Source organism: Lipomyces japonicus (genome assembly GCF_038497905.1).
Source record: "Lipomyces japonicus strain CBS 7319 unplaced genomic scaffold V1514scaffold_16, whole genome shotgun sequence".
Lineage (NCBI taxonomy): Eukaryota > Fungi > Ascomycota > Lipomycetes > Lipomycetales > Lipomycetaceae > Lipomyces > Lipomyces japonicus.
The window spans coordinates 239,501-264,365 of NW_027117828.1; the positions used below are offsets into that span (position 1 = coordinate 239,501).

General features: G+C 46.5%; 9 protein-coding genes across 9 annotated transcripts; 6 read left to right on the top strand and 3 right to left on the bottom strand.

The window, feature by feature from the left end:
- The first annotated feature begins 1,417 nt into the window (after positions 1-1,417).
- Positions 1,418-2,773, top strand: V1514DRAFT_48845 (dienelactone hydrolase). The gene is made up of 3 exons (XM_066930034.1): positions 1,418-1,606; positions 1,688-2,276; positions 2,355-2,773. Exons 2-3 carry the CDS (start codon positions 1,742-1,744, stop codon positions 2,558-2,560), a joined length of 741 nt encoding a protein of 246 aa, XP_066783782.1. The 5' UTR covers positions 1,418-1,606; positions 1,688-1,741; the 3' UTR covers positions 2,561-2,773.
- V1514DRAFT_351986 (Dak1 domain-containing protein) lies at positions 2,667-4,929 on the bottom strand. Its single transcript, XM_066929473.1, has 3 exons — positions 4,755-4,929; positions 3,663-4,685; positions 2,667-3,593 (listed from the first exon to the last, which is right to left on the bottom strand). Exons 1-3 carry the CDS (start codon positions 4,858-4,860, stop codon positions 2,986-2,988), a joined length of 1,737 nt encoding a protein of 578 aa, XP_066783783.1. The 5' UTR covers positions 4,861-4,929; the 3' UTR covers positions 2,667-2,985.
- Positions 4,930-5,370: 441 nt separating this feature from the next.
- V1514DRAFT_342476 (uncharacterized protein) lies at positions 5,371-7,745 on the top strand (the record flags this gene model as incomplete). The annotated part of the gene is made up of 3 exons (XM_066929103.1): positions 5,371-5,745; positions 5,826-6,383; positions 6,462-7,745. The coding sequence occupies 3 exons, from the start codon at positions 5,371-5,373 to the stop codon at positions 7,743-7,745; spliced, it is 2,217 nt and encodes a 738-aa protein (XP_066783784.1).
- A 294-nt stretch (positions 7,746-8,039) lies between these two features.
- Positions 8,040-9,543, top strand: V1514DRAFT_342477 (WD40-repeat-containing domain protein; the record flags this gene model as incomplete). The annotated part of the gene is made up of 2 exons (XM_066929104.1): positions 8,040-8,059; positions 8,154-9,543. The coding sequence occupies 2 exons, from the start codon at positions 8,040-8,042 to the stop codon at positions 9,541-9,543; spliced, it is 1,410 nt and encodes a 469-aa protein (XP_066783785.1).
- Positions 9,544-9,566: 23 nt separating this feature from the next.
- V1514DRAFT_330097 (NADH-cytochrome b5 reductase) lies at positions 9,567-11,186 on the bottom strand. The gene is made up of 5 exons (XM_066927441.1): positions 11,074-11,186; positions 10,666-10,860; positions 10,555-10,584; positions 10,071-10,463; positions 9,567-10,020 (listed from the first exon to the last, which is right to left on the bottom strand). Exons 1-5 carry the CDS (start codon positions 11,113-11,115, stop codon positions 9,706-9,708), a joined length of 975 nt encoding a protein of 324 aa, XP_066783786.1. The 5' UTR covers positions 11,116-11,186; the 3' UTR covers positions 9,567-9,705.
- Positions 11,187-11,588: 402 nt separating this feature from the next.
- V1514DRAFT_279800 (major facilitator superfamily domain-containing protein) lies at positions 11,589-13,299 on the bottom strand (the record flags this gene model as incomplete). Its single annotated transcript, XM_066925021.1, has 3 exons — positions 11,589-12,224; positions 12,273-12,897; positions 12,971-13,299. 3 exons carry the CDS (start codon positions 13,297-13,299, stop codon positions 11,589-11,591), a joined length of 1,590 nt encoding a protein of 529 aa, XP_066783787.1.
- Positions 13,300-13,609: 310 nt separating this feature from the next.
- Positions 13,610-15,268, top strand: V1514DRAFT_330099 (Acetamidase/Formamidase). Its single transcript, XM_066927442.1, has 3 exons — positions 13,610-13,834; positions 13,893-13,987; positions 14,066-15,268. Exons 1-3 carry the CDS (start codon positions 13,825-13,827, stop codon positions 15,212-15,214), a joined length of 1,254 nt encoding a protein of 417 aa, XP_066783788.1. The 5' UTR covers positions 13,610-13,824; the 3' UTR covers positions 15,215-15,268.
- A 946-nt stretch (positions 15,269-16,214) lies between these two features.
- On the top strand, positions 16,215-19,157 carry V1514DRAFT_279811 (Lon protease C-terminal proteolytic domain-containing protein; the record flags this gene model as incomplete). The annotated part of the gene is made up of 2 exons (XM_066925022.1): positions 16,215-16,653; positions 16,711-19,157. Coding segments are annotated over 2 exons (2,886 nt in total), but the record flags the coding sequence as incomplete, so codon positions are not given.
- Positions 19,158-19,312: 155 nt separating this feature from the next.
- Positions 19,313-24,223, top strand: V1514DRAFT_351992 (ABC-2 type transporter-domain-containing protein). Its single transcript, XM_066929474.1, has 4 exons — positions 19,313-19,929; positions 19,994-20,153; positions 20,211-21,517; positions 21,584-24,223. The coding sequence occupies exons 1-4, from the start codon at positions 19,504-19,506 to the stop codon at positions 24,098-24,100; spliced, it is 4,410 nt and encodes a 1,469-aa protein (XP_066783790.1). The 5' UTR covers positions 19,313-19,503; the 3' UTR covers positions 24,101-24,223.
- Positions 24,224-24,865: the final 642 nt, after the last annotated feature.

Below are 24,865 nucleotides of genomic sequence, written 5' to 3' on the forward strand. Positions count from 1 at the left end.
ATTGGATATGGAAGGGACTTTTGGAAGGGTTGGGTTTGCACTGGAGTGTGTTATAGGCGTTTTACTGGAGTTGGATTAAAGATATTTTTTGTTTTATTAAAAATGTAATCAAAATTTTTGCATTATTGGAACAATTACAAAAAAGTCATAGAATATAGAAATGCATGAATATAATTTCATTATTAAATCTCTATTTAAAAAGATATGAAAGTACAAAAATTTTGCCTCGTACGAAAAAAAAAATTTTGTTGGCAAATGTTGATGCTGCACACAAGTTGTCGTTAATCGAAAGTTGAAAATTTCTACGAGCTGACGTATACACTTGCTGTGTTTTTTTGATCGTTTATCGTTTATGTTTTATATTTTTTTTTTTTAATGGCGTCGTCCTGCTGCAGCTCAGTATGTTATACAGTTTGTTATCGCCGAAAGGCGACTCACAAATATATAAAGTTCAAAATGTGATATGTGATATGTGGCTCACGTCGTTTTTTTCTATTTTTTTCATATACCCAGCCAAAACAGGCCTATATATCCGCATTTCCGTTCTTTGATGGTTAGAAATCTTCGTACCATTAATTACCAAAAGCAACAAAAAAAAATTGAGAGAAACATTAACGATAGAAGGTACGAAGTTAACAACGTCGTTGTAGCATATATGCGCCTACGTAAATCTTAACGAGTCAACCATCACTTTGTCATTCCCTTAGCCACCTGCATAGTTACTTTGCCCTTTCTTTTAGTCCATTTCCGGCTTATACATGTGCTGACTGAACAGTATAAATACAGCAGTAATCTTGGTCTAATCAAAGATATTTCTCTACTTAGACTGCTCTTCCAAGGATTTTGGCTTTCATGTTCTTAATTTCCTCACTTGTTAAAGAATATATTGTTTCTAACATGACATTTTATTCGGGTATACCGGATACAGGTGCAAACAAGTAGAATGCCCTGTGTAGGGACGCCATGTCAAAAATAATATTTATAAATAGTTTTTGCTTGTGCATGCGTTATGTGTTTCATCGCATCGGGTTGCAGCACAAAAGAGCTTATGGAGAGAAATGTCACACGATGAAGCATTTTTATTATCAAACCTGAAGAAGCCCAAACAAGTGACGGCCCAACCAGCACGCAAACTAACGATATTTTTTTTTTCGGGTGAGGCTGGAAATGCATTCCGGATTTTGAGACCTGCTCTGCTAGTTTAAACGTTCACTTGAAAAATGGTTTTTATTCAAGATTATATTCACAACATTCACCGGATAGGTTTACAGATTATGTAGTATAGAAGGAAAATTTATCCCTCCCCACACCAGCACATAGACGTTATATGATCTTTCTCGTAAGCCAACCGGAATGAGCTAATGACGCTAACCAATTGTCTGCCTGTGGTATTCGCTGCAAAAACTTTGAAGCTGTTTGTGACCCAGTACACGAAATAATTCAGAGTGCAAGTAATGCTTTAATTCTCTTAGCCATTTGTCCTCCATCAATATTCAGTCACCAAAGTTAACAGCTTTTTTTATTATACGGATTGCAAGCAAATGTCTCAAATGTGTCTCGTTTATATTTGCAACATCCAAAATTTGTAATAGTAAATCTTGATGCTGTAAGCCAGTTTAAAAATTACGCAATTTTAAATGATTCGCTGACACACCCCCAACAACAATGTCGAGGACGACAAGGACAGAACAGCTTTCAAATTCGATTGAGCCAAGCATAGAAAAAGAGAAATTGTATCACGATGGCCTCATTACCTCCAGGAACTTGCTGCCTTGAAGGCTTCGTCCATAATGGCACGCCGACAGGTTCGATCGTACAAGATGCCGACAGCGGCATTGAGTATTACATTGCCAAGCCGGCGGTCGATTCAAACAAGGTCATCATATACCTGACCGATATTTTCGGATTGAGATTGGTCAATCATCAGTTAATTGCCGATAATTTTGCCCGACAAGGATTTTTAGCCGTGATTCCAAACTTGTTTGCCAACGACCCGATCCCGTTCCCCAGGCCGACCGATTTCGATTTCGGTGCCTGGCGGGCCAGGCACACGGTTGAGATCGTGCAACCGATCGTGCAAGCCGCTTACGAATACGTTCAAAACCAATTCTCTAATGTTGACAAGTTTTTCTCTGTTGGGTATTGCTTTGGTGCCAAATATGTGGTTAAGTTGTTAGGCGAGGGAAAGCTCAATGCTGGTTATTTGGCTCACCCGTCATTCGTGACCGAGGACGAATTGCGCAACATCAAGGCTCCCATTTCCATTGCTGCCGCTGGTAAGTAATATATTGATATATTACATGAAATAGATTTATTTTACTAATTTATAATTTTTTTTTTCTTCATTATTTTAGAGACTGACGCCATTTTTACTGTCGAACTTCGCAAGAAGTCGGAAGAGATTTTGAAGGAACTCAAGGCCCAGTATGTCATCACACTTTATTCTGGTGTGGCTCATGGATTTGCCAGTCGTGGTGAACTTAAGGATGAGTTATCCATCTGGTCACAGGAGGCTGCGTTTTATCAGGCAGTTCAATGGTTCAACCGGTTTTCCAAGTAATATCTAAATTAATCAATAATAATATAATACTTTGAGTTTAATACGAAATCTATATTTGCTCAGATAAAATAGCAAAAAAAAATGTTTTTCATTAATAAATTATTTTCTTCATGGTTATGGCCAGCTCTAATAGGTGGATTTGAAAAACATTCTAAGTACAATCCAGATAAAAATTTTAAACCAGCAGCAATTAAGGAAAAGCGTACCCGGACCTGAAAGACAGGATTTGTTATTATGCATAACTATATTTTGTTTTGATTTTTATTTTGTGGAAAGTTGAAGAGCACGTTGTACACAAAAAAACCGAAAATATGATCAAATTAGTTTCAATATAATTAGTATTAAGTACAAAACCATTACATTGGAAATTATGTCAAATCTTGAAACCATAATTATTCCTTTTGATTATTTATTTATTTATTTATTTATTTATCGAGACCGGCCGCCAGACCTTCAACCAGTTCAGCAATGCCAACCGCACCCGGGTCAGGAACACGATCATACACGGAGTTATCAACGTAGACGGCACGTCCCAAACCGGCAGCCAATCCTTTAGTATTCAGAGCACCTTTCCGAGCTGCAGATGCGGCGGCCCTGACATCTGAAGTAGAAAGCAACGTGCTAATGAATGGGTCGAGTGCGTCAACCAGTGTGCGATCGCCAGGCCTGGCTGGTGTGGCTTTGTACAACGTGTCCAACGCGTTCTTTGCCGCCTTGGCCCAGCCTGCAGCGTCAAGCTTATTGGAAACATCAGACACTGCAGTGGCTAGAGCATGTAAAAAGATGGAAAAGATGGCACCGGACGTACCGTCCATGTTGTTCTCAACAATTTTGGCCAGTTCGGACAAGGCGTACACGTTGGGAGTGATCTTGCTCGTTTTAACAAATTCAGCAGCTGCCTCGGCAGCTCGCTTAAACGTGAAGCCGCAGTCACCATCACCAACAACTGTATCGTACTTTGTCAATTCTGGTTCGGATGCAATCACTCTTTTTGCTGCCTCTGTGACTGCAAAAATAAATAATGACGTATCAACTAATATTAATGTCAGTACTAGAGCTACGCGAATTGATTCACGATTTGAATAAAAAACTGAATACTTACGGATTTCAGGTTTGGGCTTATCCTCATTTTCTGAATGGTTAATTACAGGAGTCGGATCGTCATTGATTCTCGAGCTCAGGTCGTCAGAGACAACCGACACCGGAGCAAATCCGGTGGTTTTGGTTGGCAAATCCAAAAGAGGCAAGATGTGAGATTTGGCCTTGAGAAGCGTGACGCTAAAGCCTGGACCGTCAAGAGAAGTCATGTACGTACCAGACAGTAATCGTACCGGTCGAATGCCTCGAGCGGCCAGTTGGTAAAAGACTTCAGTCGTGATTGCGCCTAGTTCAACCGGTGAGAGACCGCCGAGATTGTTAACCAATAGTACCACGTTTTCGGCATCTTTAAAGTCGACGTAGGCGCGCTCCTTGTCGTTTTGATCGAGCAATTGGTCCAAGATCGTATTGATCAGGTCCTTGATTGCAGGGATGGGTTTTAACCTAATGGCACCTTTTTCATTATGGATGCCCAAGCCCAGCTCGGCTTCATCTTCGGCAATCAAGTTTTCTTCCTCAACCTTGCGACCCGGAATGTGTACGTGGTTCAGAGACACGCCGACCGTGACCAAGTTGTTGGCCACTTCTTGAGCCAGGGCGGCGACCTCGTGCAATGACAACTTTCCGTCTGACGCAGCAGCACCAGCCACCTTGTGCACTAGCACCGTACCGGCCAATCCCCGACGGCCAACCTTGCCGGATTTTGTACGGCCGACAGCGACATCGTCCCCAACTACGACGACTTCAACATTCGTGCCCTTCGACTTGGCCTTCTCAGCTGCCAACCTAAAATGAAACACGTCACCGGTGTAGTTCTTAATAATAAGAAGCACACCCTTGGACCCAGATACAAGATCAATCGTGCGACCAATCTGTGCCACGGATGGCGAGGCAAAAATCCAGCCTGACGCGGCTGCGGTCAGCAAGCCGTTACCGACGAACGCGGCGTGCGCAGGTTCATGGCCGGCGCCGCCTCCGGAAATCACAGCCACATTCTTTGATCCATCGTGATTTTTGTTTGTGATAACTGTCCATATGTTAAAACAAAAGATATAAAAAAATTGAATTGAATTGAATTGAATTCGTTCAAACATACTCTTGTCAGCCTTGTAGAAGGCGAGATCGGGATTAGTGAGTGCAAGCGATTCGAGAGCGTCAACAACGAGCTTGTCAATGTCTGTAACAAAGTGCTTGGTGGACATTTTTTTTTACTCTTTTCCTTTTTCTTTTACTATTCTATAAGTTTGGATTTCACAGGAATATTTATATACAGTCGAGATTGGAGGAGAACAGCCCGCGGGATTGCAACCATTTACACAACAAAATGATGTCACTCGCCCGCGTGGCATTCCTAAAACGCACTAATTAAGCGGGATCCCGCAGAGTACACAGCGAGTTTTTCCGAGCCTCCCGGGAGCCTGGATTTTCCTTAGCCGGGCTAATGTAAAATTTGAGGAATTCGAAGATACGAGGAATACGAGGCCCGACAGCGTTAGTAATCTGATTGCAATATGGTTTGCGTTTGCAAGCTCGGCATCAGACGGACAGCAAGCAAAGCGAGGGTCATGGAAAATATAATCAATTAGCATGTGGGAATGAGCAACAAGTAGTCTCAACTTGCCCGGCCCACCTCCTGACTTTTTAAATTTGACAAACACGTAGCGTACAACTCTAACTAATTAAAAAAAACGTAAAAGGCAAATGCCCTGCCGATGGCCAACCTGTCAGGCCAATTCGACCACGATAACGATGGCGGTGAAAGTTACGACTGGAATAGTGACGACATTGATGATCAGGAATTGCTGAAAATCGAACAGTTCTTGGCCGACCAGGCAGCAGCGAAGGCAAAAGCAGACGCAAAGTTGAAGCAGTACAACCTGGCCTCGGCAGCATCAGCGTCAGCGATCCCATCAGTTGTCGTGAACCAGTCATGGATGGAAGATGACAGTTTTGTATTTGCTCACGATGACGATGATTTGGACTTGCTTGATTATGAGTCTCAGTTTGTCCCTCAGCAGGCCGACAAGCAAGCTGCTAATGATAGTTACAATGTCGATACGTCAAGTTTGCAACAGCAGATCCAAGAGGTGCGATTGAAAACAAAAAAAATAAAAAAATAGATATTTCATCGATTCAGTTATGATACTGATTCAATTTATTATCTTAGCTACGAAGCCAAAACGCGCAACTTTCAACTGCCAGGCAACAAATGCAGGTGGCATTGCAAACCGCAAATGGCGAAATTTCAATTGTCCGTGCTCACGTGAAGCAAATGACTGAAGCTAATGCTCAAACTGCGAATCGAGTTAATCAGGTTCATCAAGATCAATTGGTTAAGCAAGAGCAAGCTCGAAATGAACTGCAGGCGGTTATCGAGAGCTTGCGATCCGAAAACGCGTTTATGGAGCATGATTTGAAAGAAGCCATGACGAATTTGCGAGCAGTGCAACGTGAGAATGCAAATTATAAACAAAGCAAGACTAACAACAACAATATCAGCATGGATGAGTTTTCGAAGGAAAGCTCGATTAGCCAAAAAAAGATCAAAAAGATTGATCGAACAAGTGACTTGCGTGATGGGTTTAACCTGACGGCACCCATTGGCAAAAAAAAGTTAAATGATGAAAACTCAAGGATGTTCCGCGGTCCATCTCCTTCTTTAACAAAAGTTGAAATTAAAGAAGTCATTAAAGAAGTGGTAAAACCTGTGGATGATAAGCTTTTGGTAAGTTTAGAGAAAGAAAAACTAAGCACACACATATATCTTGTTATATTGTAGATCTATCTAACTTGTTGCTGATAGTTTGTGCAAGCTATTTTAAACTCCAGATCAGATGATGGCAAACCGATCATGGAAGTTTTAGGGCAATTTGAATATGCAAGCAAGCCGTCACTAGCCAGCGTCATTATGGAAATAATCGCGACTTCGTACGACACGTTGCCTGATTTGTTAAATGGCACGACAATCAAAATCATTGAAATTGTTAAGCAAGCAGTGATGCCTGATGTACTTCGTCCCAAATTGATTATTAGCCCGACGTTAGATCCACTTTTAACTTTGCTTCGCGTGTGCGCATCACATCAACCTGCGGTAATGCACATCTCGACTATTCAGGTCTTGGCTGTGCTTTGCCAGGAAACGTTTCAATTTGTTTTTCAAAACTCAACAACCCTGTGCTCTACAGATTATAATGCACAAGTTATTATTTCAAGCTTAAATTTACTGCGGCTTATTACACGTGATTTTGTTAAGCTGGCTGCTTCGGCGGCCACTGATTCGGTAGTAATGCAAATATGGCGGTGCATCATGTTTGGATACGTTCATCGCATATTGTTGATTGGGCATGTATCTCCGAAACTGGCATACATATTTGAACAATACATGTTAAATATCCTTGAAGGTTCAATCACTTCATCTTCATTTGGTAGTATTTCGTCTAACGACCCCCAAGAGCAGGCACTTTCGGAGCAAAAGACGATCGAAATGATCTGCCGAGCTTTTTCGGACAGCAATGATATGTTGTCAGATGCTGTCGAGCTTGCTATCTCGACAAGGAATTTTGACGACCCATATTACGGACATGATGATTTCAACCTGCCATTTTTAATGGAAGAAAGGATCAACATTATCAATAGCGCGGTAGGACTGTTTGATTCACTATCACAAACACAACATGGATTGGAACTTCTTCACACTCACTCCACAGCAAGTTCATACCTGGCATGCTGCATAGCCGAGCAAGTAGACCTAATGTATAAATCAAGCAAGTTACTGGACAAGTTCAACAAGGCCCGCGCCGGTTTGATTACAAACATGATCGCGTTGCTCCATCGCATCAGAATGATTGCGCAACCGATTCCAAATCGCCGAACCGTGACTTCAAGTCAAGCGTTTAGTTCATTCGGTGCCCAGCATGAAGTCGTGGTCGCGCTAACCAGGATCGCGTTTGCACAAGGGTCCGTGTTTCATGCCCTGATTGACATTGCCGATGCCAATGCGACTGCTGATCGAGCGCGCGCTTTACTAGAGGATGGATGGACCATGGAGGATGTCAACGTATTCTATGGCTCTGTTAACGACGTGTAATAACAAAAATTAAGAACAAACAAAAGAAATTTTTGTAGTTGGCAAGCCTAACCGGCCTGGTGACGTACGCAGGGGCTGGTACCAAATTGCACGTGCAGCGCCCGGGCCAATTAGTTAATAAATAACCCGCATTGTTTTCTCCTCATCAAATCATCGCGCAACTCCAAAGCTACAAGATAAATATTTTGATCAAACAGTTTTCAATTTTTTTAAATTTTAGCGCCCAGTCGTGAACGAGCCTGGACTGGGTTTGGTACTCGAACGCGAAACAATTTGGTGGGCGAAACAGACGTCATGACGATTGAAACCAGCGGGTACGTATCCATTTGGTTTCTTTCTCGAGGGTTAAAGGACTTTCTTAGAGTCAACACATCATATTGCCAAGTTTGAAAGTATTAATTATATTAGGGGCACGTCACGAAACACGTCGACGCTGATCGACATTAATTCGTTCGGGCCACGCCGAGCACGGGTGACGATCAAGCACTGGCAGTTGCGGGACTTGATTTGCAAGACAGCATTGCCAAATGAAATTTTGTACGTGTCGGATCGGTTTGTGAAGTCTATGGATATCAAAACTGGCAAAAGTGTGAAATGTGCTGAATTTCCGTTCGAACCAAGGTGCATTGCCACGTCGAGCCGCGGTAGTGGTAATGGTGACAGCATCATTGCCACCGGCGGCATTCAGCGAGGACAATTTGGCATATCGTACCGGCCTGAACAGCAGCAAGATGGATATAGCACCATGAACCCCGTGACGGCAGTTGAGCTCGGTGGGTCGATTAATAATTCAATTACACTTTTCAACCAGGGGAGCGCATCAGTATCGGCCCTGGTTTGCAATAACGATCATTCGTTGCGCATGCTCGACATTTCCCCGACCGGTCACTCGGTCGTGGACAAGATTTGCCTTCCCGTACCATTAAATCATGCCAGCATGTCACCCGATGGCAACACGATCATTACCTGCGGCGATTCACCCCAACTATTTGTTTTCCATCCGGAAGAGCGGTCGAACTCGTTATCGAACCGGCGGTCGTGGACGAGGTCGATCACGTTGCCAACGTCATCAGATTCAGGGTTTTCGACCGCGTTCAGTCCATCCGGCGTGTTGTTTGCCGTTGCCGCGCAGGATGGCGTGGCGAGTATTTTTGATTCCAGGTTTGTATCATCGTCGTCAACTGCATGCAAGCCGTTGAAAATGATAGAATCAACCAGGCCGCGAACGAATGCTGGCGCGTTTAGGTGTTTGAAGTTTACGCCTGGCGCGGAGGACTTGTTGTTGATTACGGAGCAATCCGGCAGGGTGCACGTTGTAGATGCAAGAAAGTTTGAAGACCGGCAAGTTCTTGATATTCCGAATACCAACGACCTGTTACCGCCGCGGTCTTCCAATCACTTGGCAGGTGGAACCGTGAGCAACCATATGAGACATGTAAGGCTAAACCAGGGATCATGGGCAGATGACCAAGCAGGATTTGATAATGGTAGTGATGACGATGTTGAAGAAGATAACGATGGAGATGATGATGAAGGAAACATGATTCACGATGACTATTATTACGAGCACTCAACAGCAGCAGGAAGAGGATCGTCAACTAACAGGTTTCTGGCATCGATCGTGGACCCGCACCACCGGTTGTCCGGATCGCGGCCTATGCAGGAGAAGGAAGTTTCTGGTATCGCATGGAGCGAGGAAGACGGCGGCATGGTTGTGGTGGGTTGGAACAATGGCATCGGCACGTGGAACGTGGACAATTGGGGGAGACGAGTTTTTCCAGCCTATAACATGCGATGACATAAATGTCAAATTGTAATGAGTAGTAATTGAAAATAATATTAATAATTATATGACGTTGTTGATTTGTTACAGTGAAAGATAACTAAATATATAGATGTATTGGATTGATTACGCAACAACGTTTGGAAAGAGCAAAATGCTCTACTCTATAATGTATACTTAAAACTTAAACACCTGTTCCTTGTTGAATCCGAGATCCTTCAAGATGCCGTCGACTTCACCTTGGTCAGCTGGCGATACCTTCTTACCGGACACGGCGGCGTAAAGACCAGGTGGGCCACAGACAAAGACCTTGACGTTGGCGGACGAAGCTGAGGGCAAGGCCTTGGACAAGACGTCCTTGGTGATGTAACCAGACACGCCAGTCCAACCTTCGGGAGCCTTGTCGAGCGCGTACACGACCTTGAATTGCTCAGGCTTAGCAGCCACAACGGCATCGATTTCCTTCTTGAGCAGGATGTCATCCTCAGAGATCTATAAAACAGTTAGACCACCAAAAAAAAAAAATTGGGACAGATGCATACGTTTCCGTAGACAAGGGTAACCTTGGTCTTGTCTTCAGGGTTCTTGTTAATTTCATGAATCAATTGCCACAAGGGAGTGATTCCGGTGCCACCACCAACCAAGGCGATCTCGTCATGCTTGTTCGCGGTCCAGGCGTACTTCACGATCGGACCTTTGAACGCCAACTTGTCACCGGGCTTGAGTGAATGAATGTGAACAGATGCCTTGCCGTTAGGGTATTCCTTAACTAGCAAGTCAAGATAGCCCTTGGTTTCAACATCGGTGATGGGAGTGTAAGGTCGGATGATGTTCTTGCCCGAGGCGTCGTCGAGGTATTTGATTACGACGGCCGACGCGGTAACCAAGCCGGACACGGCATCCTTGTCATCAAACGCAAACGTGAAAACGCCGGACTATTACGTCAATTGAAATAAAAATTAAAAAAAAAAATGATTAGTCGGGATCAATTAATTAGGTTAAGATAAATGAGAATTTGAAACTCACGTTCTTGGAGATTGGGGTAACCTTGGTAAGCTGTAGACAGGAGAGAATTAGTACACCACTTGAAAAAAAAAAAATTTGAAAACTCAATTGACCGGCCAATGCCAATCATACAGTAAGATCAACAAACTCGCCAGTGAAAACTGGGGTTGAAGCAGATGCTGGTGAAGTCATGGATGAATAAAACAGGAAAGAAGCAGTTCCGGCAATAGCAAACGAAGACGCAATCAAATAAGGATTTTTAGCAAACGAGCCGGCGGTAACGATGGGACCACGAGAAATACTGGTGGAATAAAATCTGGCAGCAGACTAAAATTGTTAATAAAGAAAGGAAAAAAAAAAAGTAAAAAAGAAAGGGGTCGGTGGTCACGATATAATATAATCCACGCGGGTTGCTATATAATAACATTGGATGTGGTGTTTACACTCTGCAGCAAATGACGACTTTTCCGGCCGGATTGGCAATTGAATTCTCAACCAATCGTGCTTACTGTAAACGTACACACTCTGTGATACACATACCTGGAACGATTTGGAAGTCGAGGTGCGAATGAAAGAAGCCATTTTTGTAAATTGAATATCCAAAAAACAAAAAAAAGATGAAGAAAAAAAAGTAGATAAATTTATTGGGAATCAATATTATTTATTGTTACCGGAATATCGCAATTCTCGAAATTGACGTCGAAATTACGGCATCTACAAGGCCCTTTATTTTTTTTTCTATTTACGGAAGGGTCCATTAACGGAATTCGGGTTGGGCCAACCAAATGCCTTAATGTATGCCTTAAATTATGGCTAGCAGCAGCTCTAGATATATAATACAAATGCATTCCATGAAAAAATTTAACCAAAAAAATACACAAAACATGCCATTGACCCTAACTCACGAACAAGAAATCTGCCGAAGAATGTTGTTCAGTGCAAAAGCAATTGCATATTACATCATCAGTGCTCGGCTTACAAATTTCTGATTCGCTGAATGCACTATAAGCATTACGTAAAAAGGCAATTTAGGCAACAGGTAAACATGCCGCGATTCAGATGAACCATCTGAATCCTGCATGACCCGGCCCGTCAGCCAAGTCGTTCGTGCTCACATCACCTCGGACCCATGCGTGCTGGCACTTTTGTCGTTGCTGATTGTCGTACTTCATCCACGCGCTCAGGCCCAGGCTGATAATCACGCCGACCACGCCAAACCCGGTCGTGGCCGCCAGGGCCGGCCGGTATTGAGGCCGGTCCCGGTCCCTGAAGATGTTGGATGACACCAGGCCCATCAAGTTGGCCACCGGTACTCCCACACCGGTCACCATCGCTCGCTGGCTCTCGGACGGCGTGTTATTCGAAAACCAAGCCGACACGAGCACGGACGGCGCCGCCGTGCCGGCGGTCATAAAAAAGCATGAAGCATACGCGGCAAGCGAATGCGCGGCCACGTCTGTGATGGCCAGGTTCATCAAAAACCCAATTGCAGGCAAGCCGAATCCAATGGCGATAAACGGCGCCCGCAGCTTGCACTGGTCGGATGCAAACGCGAGCAGCAACAGCATGACGGCGCCGGCCACGTTCGGGGCCACCGTGTACAGGTTTGTTTTGACGGTCGAGTATCCGAGCCGTTCAACAATCTGGGGCAAAAACAAGGTCACGGATTGCAAAGGTACTCCCAAACACGTCTCCAACGCCAGCCACGCGTACGTGACGGGCAAATTGAACACTTTGACTGCCTCACTCAACCTCAGTGGTTCATTGACGACTGACGAAGAATCGCCTTGTACGCGTAAGAACGCCGACGCTCGTTCCTGGTGGGTTAAAAACTTGGCATGTGACACGTCGCGGGGTAGGAATGCGGCCGCCGACATGGCAGCCACCACGGTGCAAGTGCCCTCGATAATAAACAGCCATCGCCATCCGGCCAGTGTGGAATTCGGCACTTGAAAAACCGCAAACGCCAGTAATCCGGAGAATGCGCTGGCGATATTACTGGCAGCATAGAAAATGGCCAGTCGACGTGCCAGCTCACCACGGCGATAAAACGTGGTTAAGTAAAAAATCACGAGGGGAAAAAAAGCTGATTCAAACATTCCCAAAAACCAGCGGACCGTCATCATGCTGGCAAAACCTTGGCATACAGCAGCAGCAAGACTCATAGCGCCAAAGCCGAACATTAACACTGGTAGCACTCTGGTCACGCCGTACCGCTTGCCAACCAAGGTTAATGGCAGGGCAAACAGTACGTAGGGAACGTAGAATATGGACAGCAGTAAGTTGTACTGATTTCCAGTTAAGCCAAGATCAAGATCAATACCGTCTGTCTTTGCATTTCCGAGGTTACTTTTATCTAGAGAACTTGCGCACTGTAATTAGTACATAACATCCGGCACCGCTGCACAAAAAAAAAACCAAAAAAAAAAAAACATACTTAAACAGGTACATGATGCTCAGTGCGGGGAGTAGTCGCATGTCTAGCTTCCATAATATTGAGCGCTCCAGATCAGGATCAATCTCGATAGCCGCAACCGTCAAGTCGTCGTCAGCAAGCACGCTTTGTAGCAACACGTCGCAAACACCAGCAAGCTCGTCATTACCCTTTGCACTACCAGGCTTACCAACTACGACTTTTGTTATTGATTTCGAGCCCGAGCCCGAGGCCGAGCTTGAAGACGAAATTGACCGGGTATCATCACCATCGCATTTGATTCCGTCAATACTAAAATAATTCAGCAAGGGAGTGGATTCGGTGGTTGACATTTTTCAAACACATGTGATTGCCAGCGTGTATCAGTTTGGCCACGAAGTATTTGCATGGAGAATTACTAACCAGCTGCCCGTCGGGGATGCCCGGTCAACTAGTTGAGTGGTTGTTATAGTGAAGCCCCTGAAACTTGACCCGATTAGGTACGCAAAGACTGAAAACACCTCCTACTCAAAAGATATAGCCTATTGCAAGAAAATGAACCAGATTGTCACAAATAATAGAAAACCGAAAGCAAATACAATTTTTTAAATTCACAACGTATACTCATACCAATTGATTAAAAAATTGCAGTCAGTCAGTCAGTCAGTCAGTCAGTCAGTCAGTCAGCAGCCAACGCAACCACCTCCCAACAGCAACCCTAAGCCCCGGCCGACGACGACGAACAAGATAAGGCAAGTTCAGATAACAGCGAATATCTTACATATGTATCAACGAACGGGCAAAAATGACTCCACGCATTTCTCCACACTGCTTCACTTGCAAATATATTTAAAACATATATCACTTAAACGTTTACAATGCCTAAAGGTTGGTCATTTAAATTCGCTACGTTCAACTAATCACTAACCTTGCGTTCTTTCTATAGAAGCCATCCCGACCATAATCAAGGTGAACCTTAAAAAGCCCTACCATGAACAACCAGGTTTACATACGCGCTGGCACCCAGAGATTCCATTTTACGTAAGTTAACCAAAAACAAAAAAATACAAATACAATGTTTTATTAGAATCAATTCTAAAATGACAACACGATCAAAAGTGTAAAGTCAAGCCAGGTGAAGTCTTCAAGGTGGAGTGTTTCGACTCGTCCGGCGGTCAGGTGTTCAACACTGACGACGCAGATGACATCAAAAACGTGAACCCAATGGGCATTCATTGCCTGTCAGGCCCAATTGAAGTTGAAGGTGCCGAACCAGGCGACTTACTCGTGGTCGACATTCAGGACGTTCAGCCTTTCCCCGACGAGCCTTGGGGTTACACGGCCATCATGGACCCTGCCAAAACGTCAGCGTTCTTGGGTGACGTGTATCCAAACATGCAAAAGGCAATTTGGGATTTTGAAGGCATTTTTGCATCGTCCAGGCATATCCCGCACGTTAAGTTCCCCGGCTTCATTCACCCGGGCATCATCGGCACTTTGCCGTCATATGATATGATGAACACGTGGAAAACTCGAGAGGCCAAGTTGGCTGAATACCATGCCGACGTGTTGGGTGAGTCCCGCACGGTGGCAGCCCTGCCAAACCCTGAAGGGGCATACTCTGGCCAATCAGTCAGCCCAGAACTGGCAACCAAGATTGCGCACGAAGGCGTGCGCACGGTACCCCCACGTGAACACGGCGGCAATATCGATATCAAGAACTTGTCCCGCGGTGCCAAAGCGTACCTGCCCGTGTACGTGCCTGGTGCCGGATTTTCTGTCGGCGACATTCATTTTTCCGAAGGCGATGGCGAGATATCATTCTGTGGTGCGATCGAGATGCACGGCATCATCACGTTGAAGCTCGGGTTGATCAAAAATGGCGTGCACGACCTGGCCATCCGAAACCCGGTGTTCATCCCCAGCAACGTGACCGCTCACTATGGACCTTCCAGGTACCTCACGTTTGAAGGCATCTCCGTGGACGAACATGGCAAGCAGCATTTCTTGGATGCCAAAGTTGCATTCAGACAAGCCGTGTTGCAAGCCATCGAGTACTTGAAAAAATTCGGATACACCGGTGAACAGGCATACCTGCTACTATCTGCAGCACCGGTCGAGACCCATATTGCATCCATTGTCGACGTGCCGAACTCATGCGTGACTTACTCAATTCCGGCAGATATTTTTGACTTTGACATCATGCCCAAGGAAGGAGGACCAATCATGCAGGACAATATGGGTTCCACCGCTTTCCCCACAAAATAAATAAATATAGCAAATGTAAATAATAACGATTCAACATGACTTTAATTAGCCAACACTGTATATCCTGAAAAAGTAATTGAAAATATTAGCTAAGCAGGGCTAGGGCGTATTTCTCTGAGTTTATGACCAGAAGTCGCCATTTACCGCCACGATCTTCTTCCTACACGATTACACATCTGACCACTCCATACCAACGTCTAAACTAATTGTATATATCTATATTTATTTTGCATTTTGGTTTAGATTTTAATTATTTTATTAGCTGTTAGAAAAAAAAAGAGTCAAATCTTTTTTTTTAGTTATTTTGGTTGGGGGCGAACATAAATTACAAATAATGATCCGCGCGATTCCACGAGCATCCACGGTCTTGCGCGCAAGAGCAGCGGTCATTCTAGCACCAGCATCACGGCATACGGTATTACGTCTAGCCAATTTGCCATTGTCATTATCTACATCGCCCTCGTTACCTGCGACTGGCATACGGCATTTTTCATGGTCACGGTTCCTGAACAACGACAAGTCTGACGACAACGGCAACGGCGACGGTAATAATAAGAGTAATAGTGACGAGAAAGTGGCAAATAAGCAGTTGACAGGTGACGAGACTGGTGTCGGCACGACGGAAAGTTCTAAGCCTGAAGAAGAACAGAAACAGATTGACAACAATGAAGAAGAGGATGAACTAGCCAAGAATACTGCAGACCCAACTACTACCAGGTCTGCTACTGCTCTAGATGGCGACGTAAAGAAACAGCGGAAGCCACGAGAACGAAAACTGGTATCGCCAACTGAGAAGGATTTGAAGGTGGCCAAGAAAAACGAAGACAACCCGGAGGGAGAGGGACCTGGAAAGAACCTTTCAAGGTCTGATAAGAAGCCCAATTCTTCATCGTCACCAGTAAGCTCGTCGTTTGGCATTAATCAATCACAACTACCTGATTTTTCTACGCCGGCTCCAAACAATGCCCGCAACGGCGGGAATTCGAAGTCGGTCATTGCTGTGGCTGAGGACATTCCTGAAGTCATGGTGCTGCCGATTGTCAGCCGGCCGTTGTTCCCCGGATTTTACAAAGCTGTCGTGCTGCGTGATGATACACACATTGAGGCGGTCAAAGAGCTCAATCGGCGCGGGCATCCGTTCGTGGGCGTGTTTTTGAACCGGGAGTCGAGCCCGGAGACGGAGATTGTGAACTCGGATGATGATGTGTATCATAACGGCGTGCTGGCCCAGATTACCAGCATATTCCCACAAAGTGACATAAAGGACGTGAATCAAAAGGAAGGGCTCACGATCGTGTTATATCCTCATCGAAGAATTCGGATTAACAAGATTAACTATCCCAAGGATTTCCCTATCATCGAGAAAGCTGAGGTTATGCCGGTCGAATCAGACAAAAACGAAAGCGATGTCACCAGCTTTGACGTTGTTACTCCAGATAGTATGTAAAATTGCGTGGGTTTTTATGTACATGATGCAATATGCTAATTTTTTTTAGAGCAAACCGACGAGTTCCAAGATAAGCCATGGCTGAGTTTGAGGGGCAAGGTTACGACCGCCGAAATAACAAACAGACCTGACGATACGGTGGACAAGAATGACGCCACTGTTCGTGCGATCGTGTCTGAAATAGTCAGCCTGCTGAAAGAAATCTCGGCCATGAATCCGTTATTCCGTGATCAAATCACCGCGTTTACGTTGTCATTATCTACTGGCAACGTATTTGATGAGCCTACCAAGTTGTCTGATTTCGCAGCTGCTGTGTCAGCCGGTGAATTAGATGAGTTACAAGAACTGATTGATACGACAAACGTACCTGATCGTCTTCAGAAAGGACTTGTGCTTCTCAAGAAGGAACTCATGAACGCCAAGTTGCAGTCAAAGATCACAAAGGATGTAGAAAATCGCATTCAAAAGAGACAACGGGAGTACTTTTTAATGGAACAAATGAAGGGCATTAAACGTGAATTGGGACTGGAATCTGATGCCAAGGACAAGTTAATCGAGAAGTTTACCGAGCGCAAGGCCAAGTTGAACATGCCCGAAGCCGCGGAAAGAGTATTTAGTGAGGAAATTAATAAATTTTCCACATTGGAAACATCGTCGTCAGAGTTTAATGTCACGCGGAATTATCTTGACTGGATCACGCAGATTCCATGGGGCGTGACCACGGCAGATGCTTTTTCATTAAAGAATGCCAAGCATGTTTTAAATGAAGATCACTACGGCCTTGACGACGTCAAGACACGCATTTTGGAATTTATTGCGGTTTCCAAATTACGCGGCAACGTGGACGGCAAGATTTTGTGCTTGGTGGGCCCGCCAGGTGTGGGCAAGACCTCGATTGGCAAGTCGATTGCGAGATCGTTGAACCGTCAGTTTGAGCGATTCAGTGTCGGTGGTCTTGCTGACGTGGCAGAGATCAAGGGTCACCGAAGAACTTACGTGGGAGCGCTTCCGGGAAAGATTATTCAGTCGTTAAAGAAGACCGAGTGCGAGAACCCGCTTATACTGATTGACGAGGTTGACAAGCTTGGACGCGGTCATAATGGTGATCCTGCCTCAGCATTGCTCGAATTACTGGATCCGGAACAGAACAACAATTTTGTGGATCATTATTTGGACATTCCTGTTGATTTGTCCAAGGTGTTGTTTGTGTGCACTGCTAACGTGACTGACACGATCCCGCGGCCGCTTTTGGACCGCATGGAAGTTATTGAAGTGTCTGGGTACATTACGGACGAGAAGAAGGCGATCGCATCACGGTACCTTGCACCACAGGCCAGGGAGAAGTCTGGTTTGAAAGACGTTGAAGTGAACCTGACACCAGAAGCACTGGACGTGTTGATTAAGGATTATTGCCGGGAGAGCGGCGTGCGGAATTTGAAGAAGCAGATTGAGAAGGTGTATCGCAAGGCGGCGTTGAAGATTGTTGAGGACGTTGGCGAGCCGGAGGAAGTGGCTGCTGCTGCTGCGGTCGAGACTGTGGAAGTAGTTCAGACAGACGAGGCCAAGCCGGAAGAGGCAAAGGCGCAGCAGGAGCAACCCAAAGAAGAACTTAAGGACGAAGCTGCAGCTGCCACTGCAGAGACTGCGTCGACTACGATTACAACGATCAAGCCACTGGTTGTGCCATCGTCAGTGCACATTGACATTACGGCTGAGAATTTGAAGGACTACGTAGGCCCGCCTACGTACAACACGGACCGGATATTCGAGGACAGTATCCCGCCTGGAGTCGTAACCGGCCTGGCGTGGACGTCAGTGGGTGGCACGGTCATGTACGTGGAGTCAGTTCTGGAATCCGCATTAGAGAAATCCAAGACTGGCAGTTTTAAGCAAACCGGCATGTTGGGCGACGTGATGAAGGAGTCGACCACGATCGCGTACACATTTGCGCGCAACTTCATTGCCCTGAACTACCCCAAAAACACGTTTTTCGACCACGCCAAGATCCACATGCACTGCCCTGAGGGCGCGACGCCCAAAGATGGCCCGTCAGCCGGCGTGACAATCTCGACGTCGTTGTTATCACTGGCGCTGAACCGGCCTGTAGAGCCGCTTGTGGCCATGACGGGCGAGATTACTGTGACCGGCAGGGTGCTACGCATCGGCGGGCTGCGGGAGAAGACCGTGGCCGCGCGCAGCAACGGCGCAAAGACCGTGTTTTTCCCTTACGCCAACCTGGCAGACTGGGAAGGCTTGCCGGACAACATCAAGCAAGGCCTGGAAGGCGTGCCCGTGCGGTATTACCACGAGTTATTTGCCCGAGTTTTTGGGCTGCTGACAACAGAGCAAGGCAACCGAGCGTGGGCGGCAGAGCTCGAGGCTGCAGCGGCGTCAAAGAAGGGCCGACGGACGAACAGTGACGACGAAGGCGACGATGACATTTTGCCGCCAGATTTTTTCCCACCCAGCGGCGGAGTCGGAGAGATTCGGGTTTAGTTTGTAAGAGTTTAGTAATAATAAACATTACAATTGTGTCAGCATTGACGTAACCAAATATGCGCTCGGACAGTTTATGGCTCCGGCGCCCAAATCGTGCCGCCGTCCGAGGCACGGATAATTGTCGCCGTCAGCAGCATATTGTTTTGAGTCAGCACTTATGCCATTGTAGCCACTTTGTATATAATTTGGGTTAAGCCCTTGTCCGTGATCCGTGACTTCATCAGGGTTTACTGTTAACTTTATATTCGCTGACAATATATTCTTGTATTGCTTTTCTAACATCAATCAGAGCACCGTTTTTTTTTTTTTTTTGGTTGCCTTCGTTCGCTAGTTTTGTTCAACCATGGACAAGGTCGACGTTGAGAAAAATGACCAAGACGCGTTAAATGCGGTCGATCAGGCAAACCTGCACCGGGTTGCCACCACCGGTTTAGAATCGTTGCAAAAATTGACAACAGTGTTATCCAAACGCTCTGCCGCATCCGCTTCTGATGGCTTGCAAGAATCAGATTTTGAACTGGAGAAGGTGTTGCGCCGCAGGGTGGACGCGCATGAGCACGATGGTATCAAGGACCGGTCCGTCGGAGTGGTGTTTAAGGACTTGACCGTTAAGGGCATCGACATGAGTACCACTTCGTTGGTTACGGTTGGAGAAATTTTGCAAGCCCCGTTCAGACTTCGGCAGACAATTAACGACATCAAGAACCGCAAGCTTCGCAATTTGATTCAAAATTTTGATGGCGTAGTTAGAAAAGGCGAAATGTTATTGGTAAGTGGACAAGGAAAATTTCTCCTGTTATGTGTTAACGCTAACCACATTGCGTGTGCTTTAGGTGTTGGGCCGTCCCGGCGCTGGTTGCTCTACCTTTTTGAAAACGATTGCCGGTGAGACGGACGCGTACAAAGGTGTCGAGGGTACGCTTTCGTACGATGGAATTGATCAGCAGACAATCAAGAACCGATTCCGTGGTGACTTGCTTTATTCCCCAGAGAGTAAGTTCAAACTTATTTTTGATTTTTACTTTTTTTCCAACAATTAACCGTGTTTAGCCGACGTGCATTTCCCCACTCTCAATGTCAACCAAACATTATCGTTCGCGGCCGACGTGAAAGCCCCCAAGGTTCGGGCCGGTCATATTTCCCGATCCGATTACGTTAAGGACATCCGGGATGTCTTGGCCACTGTGTACGGCTTGACTCATACTTTTCACACGCCAGTGGGTAATGATTATATTCGTGGTGTTTCTGGTGGCGAACGCAAGCGTGTTTCGTTGGCTGAGGTCATGGCCGGCAGGGCCAACCTTGTTTGCTGGGACAACTCGACCCGCGGCCTCGACGCATCCACTGCGTTGGAGTACAGTCAAACCCTGCGCACGACGACAAACTTGTTGAAAAACACTGCAATTGTAGCCATCTACCAGGCTGGTGAAAATATTTATCAATTGTTTGACAAGGTCACCGTGATTTACAGGGGCAGGCAGATTTATTTTGGCCCGGCTAATCGGGCCAAGGCATATTTTGAACAAATGGGTTATCAATGTCCGCCAAGGCAAACCACTGCCGAGTTTTTAACCGCCGTGACTGACCCTGCCGGACGGTACGTCAAGCCCGGATTTGAGGGTCGAGTGCCAACCACGCCGGATCAGTTTGTTGATTACTGGCGCAAGTCGGATGATTACGCGCTTTCGCTGGCTGACATTAACGCCTACGAGGCTGACGTGGACGGCGCGGCCGCGCTCAAGTTCTTGAACGAATCCGCAGGTCAGGAACGGCCTGAACATGTCAAGCGTAAGAATTCGCCCTACGTGTTGTCGTTCCCGGATCAGATGCGCGTACTGGTTCGACGCGGGTTCCAGCGACAGAAAGGAGATCGCGCATATCTGGTCACGACTGTGATGGCGTCGTTGATTCAATCATTAATTATTGGTTCATTGTTTTATAACATCCCTCACACGTTCGTGGGGTCTTTCTCTCGTGGTGGTGTGTTGTTCTTTGCCATGTTGTTTTTCACGTTGAACGCGTTGGCCGAGATGGCCATGCTATATCCGCAACGAGAAATTGTTGAGAAGCAGAAAAGGTTTGCATTTTATCATCCGGCTGCTGAGGCCCTGTCATTTATTATTACGGCTATGCCTATTAAGATGGTGGGCATGACCATTTTTTGCTTGATACTGTATTTTTTGGCCAACCTGAACCGAACGGCTGGTCAGTTTTTCCTTTTTTTGTTGATTGTGCAATTGGTCACGTTTACCATGACTGCGTTCTTTCAATCGATCGCATCATTTTCGGCTACGCTCGAACTTGCAAATTCGGTTGCTGGTATTGGCGTCATGACTGTGTTTATCTATGCTGGCTATGTACGTTTTTCCATTCATTCGTTAATCAATTTTAAAAGCTAAAGGCTAACAGATTTTTTTTAATAGCTGATTCCGCGCCCGCTTATGCACCCATGGTTCAAGTGGCTGTCTTATTTGAACCCAGTTGCATATGGATTCGAAACGTTGATGGGCAATGAATTTCATCATCAGCAAATGGATTGCTCATCTGTACTGATCCCGCAAGGTGCCGCATTCGACGACGTGCCGCTGGAATACAAGGTTTGCGCATCGACTGGCTCGCGAGCTGGAGTGGATTACATTATTGGCGATAACTACATAACGGATACGTTCAATTACAAGTGGAGCCATGCCTGGCGCAACTTGGGCATCATTTTTGCATTCGCTGCATTTTTCGTCAGCTTGTACGCGATCGGTACTGAAATTTCTAAATTGGCAGCCACAAAGGGTGACGTGCTGATTTTCAGACGTGGATACGTGCCGGAGCAGGTTGAGGACAAGACCGATGTGCCTGACAAGGTATTGGCGTTGCCAGGATCGGGCGACACAACGGTGACGACGGACTCTGAGGAATCGACGATGGTTAAGAATGAGTCAGATGATTCGATTGACAATGTTGACGTTGATATTGGCAAGGTGCCGTCGCGCGTGCGGTCGGCGCTGCAAATGTCAGAGGTGTTTTCTTGGCAACACGTTAACTACACGGTCACGCTAGACAACGGCGAGGACAGGCAGCTGTTGTGTGACGTGCAGGGCTACACGAAGCCGGGCACGCTGACGGCCCTGATGGGTGAGTCTGGCGCGGGTAAGACCACGTTATTGAACACGCTCGCCCAGCGCATCGACGTGGGCGTGATTACGGGTGATATGTTTGTAGACGGCAAGTCGCTGACGTCCGGTTTTAAACGACGGACCGGGTACGTGCAGCAACAGGACCTGCATGTGGCCGAGTCAACCGTGCGCGAGGCCCTGAGGTTTGCTGCGTTGCTGCGGCAGCCAAAGTCGGTATCCGTGAGGGAGAAATACGAGTACGTGGAGACCGTGATTGAGATGCTGGAGATGGAAAGCTTTGCCGAGGCCATCGTGGGTGTACCAGGTCAGGGCTTGAATGTGGAGCAACGCAAGAAGTTGTCGATTGGTGTTGAATTGGCATCCAAGCCATCATTGCTACTGTTTTTGGACGAGCCCACATCGGGACTGGACTCGCAGAGTGCATGGGCAGTAGTGCAGTTGCTTCGCCGTTTGGCAAATGCTGGGCAGGCCATCTTATGCACGATCCATCAGCCATCGGCCACATTGTTTGAACAGTTCGACAAGTTGCTGTTGCTTAAGAAGGGTGGCAAGACTGTGTATTTTGGTGAGATTGGCCGGCATTCGAGCACGTTGATTGATTATTTTGAGACCCAGGGTGCGGCCAAGTGTGGCGAAGACGAGAACCCGGCGGAGTACATTTTGAACTGCATCGGAGCTGGCGCAACCGCGTCCACGGACAGGGACTGGTACGACGTTTGGGCCGGGTCACCCAACTTCCAACAGCTCACAGCCGAAATTGAAGAACTGCACGAAGAGTTGTCAGTATTGCCAGCCCGACAGGAGGGTGAACTGACCAGCAAGTTTGCGGTTGACTGGTTTACGCAGGCACGTGCAGTGAGCGTACGCACGTTAAAGCAGTATTGGCGGTCACCGAGTTACATCATGGCCAAGGGGGTGTTGTGCATCTTTGCCGGATTGTTTGTCGGATTTTCATTTTGGAATTCCCAATTTTCGATCGCCGGCGTGCAAAACTTGTTGTTTGGCGTTTTTTTGGCAATTGTGATTGCGGCGCCGCTCATGAACCAGATCCAGCCGCGCGTAATTCAGATTCGCGAGCTGTACGAAGTGCGGGAGAGCGCGTCCAACACGTACCACTGGTCGTGCCTGATGTTGTCTGTTCTGGTGGCCGAGATTCCGTACAATGTTGTGTTTTCTACCTTGTTTTATTGCTGCTACTACTGGCCGATTCATTTCAACCGGTCGACCGGCCGTGCCGGGTATTACTACTTTGTTTATTGCATCCTGTACACGTTGTTTTACACCACGTTTGGCCTGGGCGTTACGGTCATGGTGCCAGACGCGGCGACGGCCAACATTTTGACATCCATGTTGCTGAGCATGATCTTGTCGTTCAGCGGCATTTTCCAGCCGCCCGCACTGATTCCGCATTTTTGGAAGTTTATGTACCGTGTGTCACCGATCACGTATTTTCTTCAGTCATTGCTGGGTGACGTGTTGCACGGCGGCCAGGTCCGGTGCAAGCCGGGCGAGTTTAACGTGTTTGAGCCAGTGCCGGGCAAAACGTGCTTCGAGTATGCGGGCGAGTTTGCCGCCCAGGCAGGCGGCTACCTGGCCAACCCGAACGCGACCGCGTCGTGCGAGTATTGCAAGTGGACTGTGGCGGATCAATACTTGGAAAGCGTGGACATTAGTTTTGGATACCGGTGGCGCAACGTGGGTTTGGAGATTGCCTACATCTTGTTCAACACGGCGTTTATCTTTGCCGGATTTTACTGGTTCCGGGTGGCCAAGTGGCAGTTGCCGCGGATTGGCAAGGGCAAGAAGAAGTAGAAGCAGGATGTCATGTTTATTATTTATTGTACGGATACTCATGATAAAGTACGTAATATAATTTTGGTTGTGCTGTCAATAATGTAATAATAATAATAATAATAATCATAATAAGAAACCGCACTCCCCCAACCTAAAGCTTTCGAACATTCTGCCACGGGCGCTGCTCACGGCGGTCTGTCGTATTCGCTCGAACGCGCGTGATTTTAATCGAAAATGGCCTCGGACTTGCGGAGTTTGGGTTCGTCCGAGGACGGCGTTTGCGGGCCAAAAACCCGGGCCCTCGGAAGTTGGGACGACCCGTCTGGGATTAACGGTTGGGGTGACTAATAATCGCGATAATAAACTCATTACGTAGTACATTGATTGCATGCCAGGTTTAAGGTTTGCTGCGCGGCTGAGATTTGCTTGTAACTTAAAAGGATGACGATGATGGTGGATTATTCGGGCCCGAAAGGTTATTACTTTTAACTTCGCCATGGTTATTGTTTGAACGTTGCCTATATATTTACACACGTCTCCTGCAATTGTTTTCGGTTTAAATTCCTATCCGCTTGTCAACATCAGGCTTGGCCCTGCAGACTCAATTTCTGCCCAAGAGAACCGGTTATTGAACACGTCAACAACACCTCTATCAAACAACATCAACAATAATGACTCAGGACTCGGAGGATGAACGCAACGAGTGGCGGTCGATTGACGACCCTCGATTGCGGCGCCGGATTCAGAACCGGGTTGCCCAGCGTGCCCGGCGGCGACGTCTGG

Bases quoted from the DNA above. Each gene is read 5' to 3' on its own strand.
- V1514DRAFT_48845 (XM_066930034.1), top strand. From the start codon at position 1,742: ATGGCCTCATTACCTCCAGGAACTTGCTGCCTTGAAGGCTTCGTCCAT. The intron at 2,277-2,354 runs GTAAGTAATATA...TCATTATTTTAG, and splicing joins CATTTCCATTGCTGCCGCTG to AGACTGACGCCATTTTTACT.
- V1514DRAFT_351986 (XM_066929473.1), bottom strand. From the start codon at position 4,860: ATGTCCACCAAGCACTTTGTTACAGACATTGACAAGCTCGTTGTTGAC. The intron at 4,686-4,754 runs GTATGTTTGAAC...ACATATGGACAG, and splicing joins CTTCTACAAGGCTGACAAGA to TTATCACAAACAAAAATCAC. The intron at 3,594-3,662 runs GTAAGTATTCAG...CATTAATATTAG, and splicing joins TAAGCCCAAACCTGAAATCC to TTGATACGTCATTATTTATT.
- V1514DRAFT_330097 (XM_066927441.1), bottom strand. From the start codon at position 11,115: ATGGCTTCTTTCATTCGCACCTCGACTTCCAAATCGTTCCAG. The intron at 10,585-10,665 runs GTATGATTGGCA...TCCTGTCTACAG, and splicing joins GCGAGTTTGTTGATCTTACT to CTTACCAAGGTTACCCCAAT. The intron at 10,021-10,070 runs GTATGCATCTGT...ACTGTTTTATAG, and splicing joins TTACCCTTGTCTACGGAAAC to ATCTCTGAGGATGACATCCT.
- V1514DRAFT_330099 (XM_066927442.1), top strand. The intron at 13,988-14,065 runs GTAAGTTAACCA...CACGATCAAAAG, and splicing joins ACCCAGAGATTCCATTTTAC to TGTAAAGTCAAGCCAGGTGA.
- V1514DRAFT_351992 (XM_066929474.1), top strand. From the start codon at position 19,504: ATGGACAAGGTCGACGTTGAGAAAAATGACCAAGACGCGTTAAATGCG. The intron at 19,930-19,993 runs GTAAGTGGACAA...CGTGTGCTTTAG, and splicing joins GAAAAGGCGAAATGTTATTG to GTGTTGGGCCGTCCCGGCGC. The intron at 20,154-20,210 runs GTAAGTTCAAAC...AACCGTGTTTAG, and splicing joins CTTGCTTTATTCCCCAGAGA to CCGACGTGCATTTCCCCACT.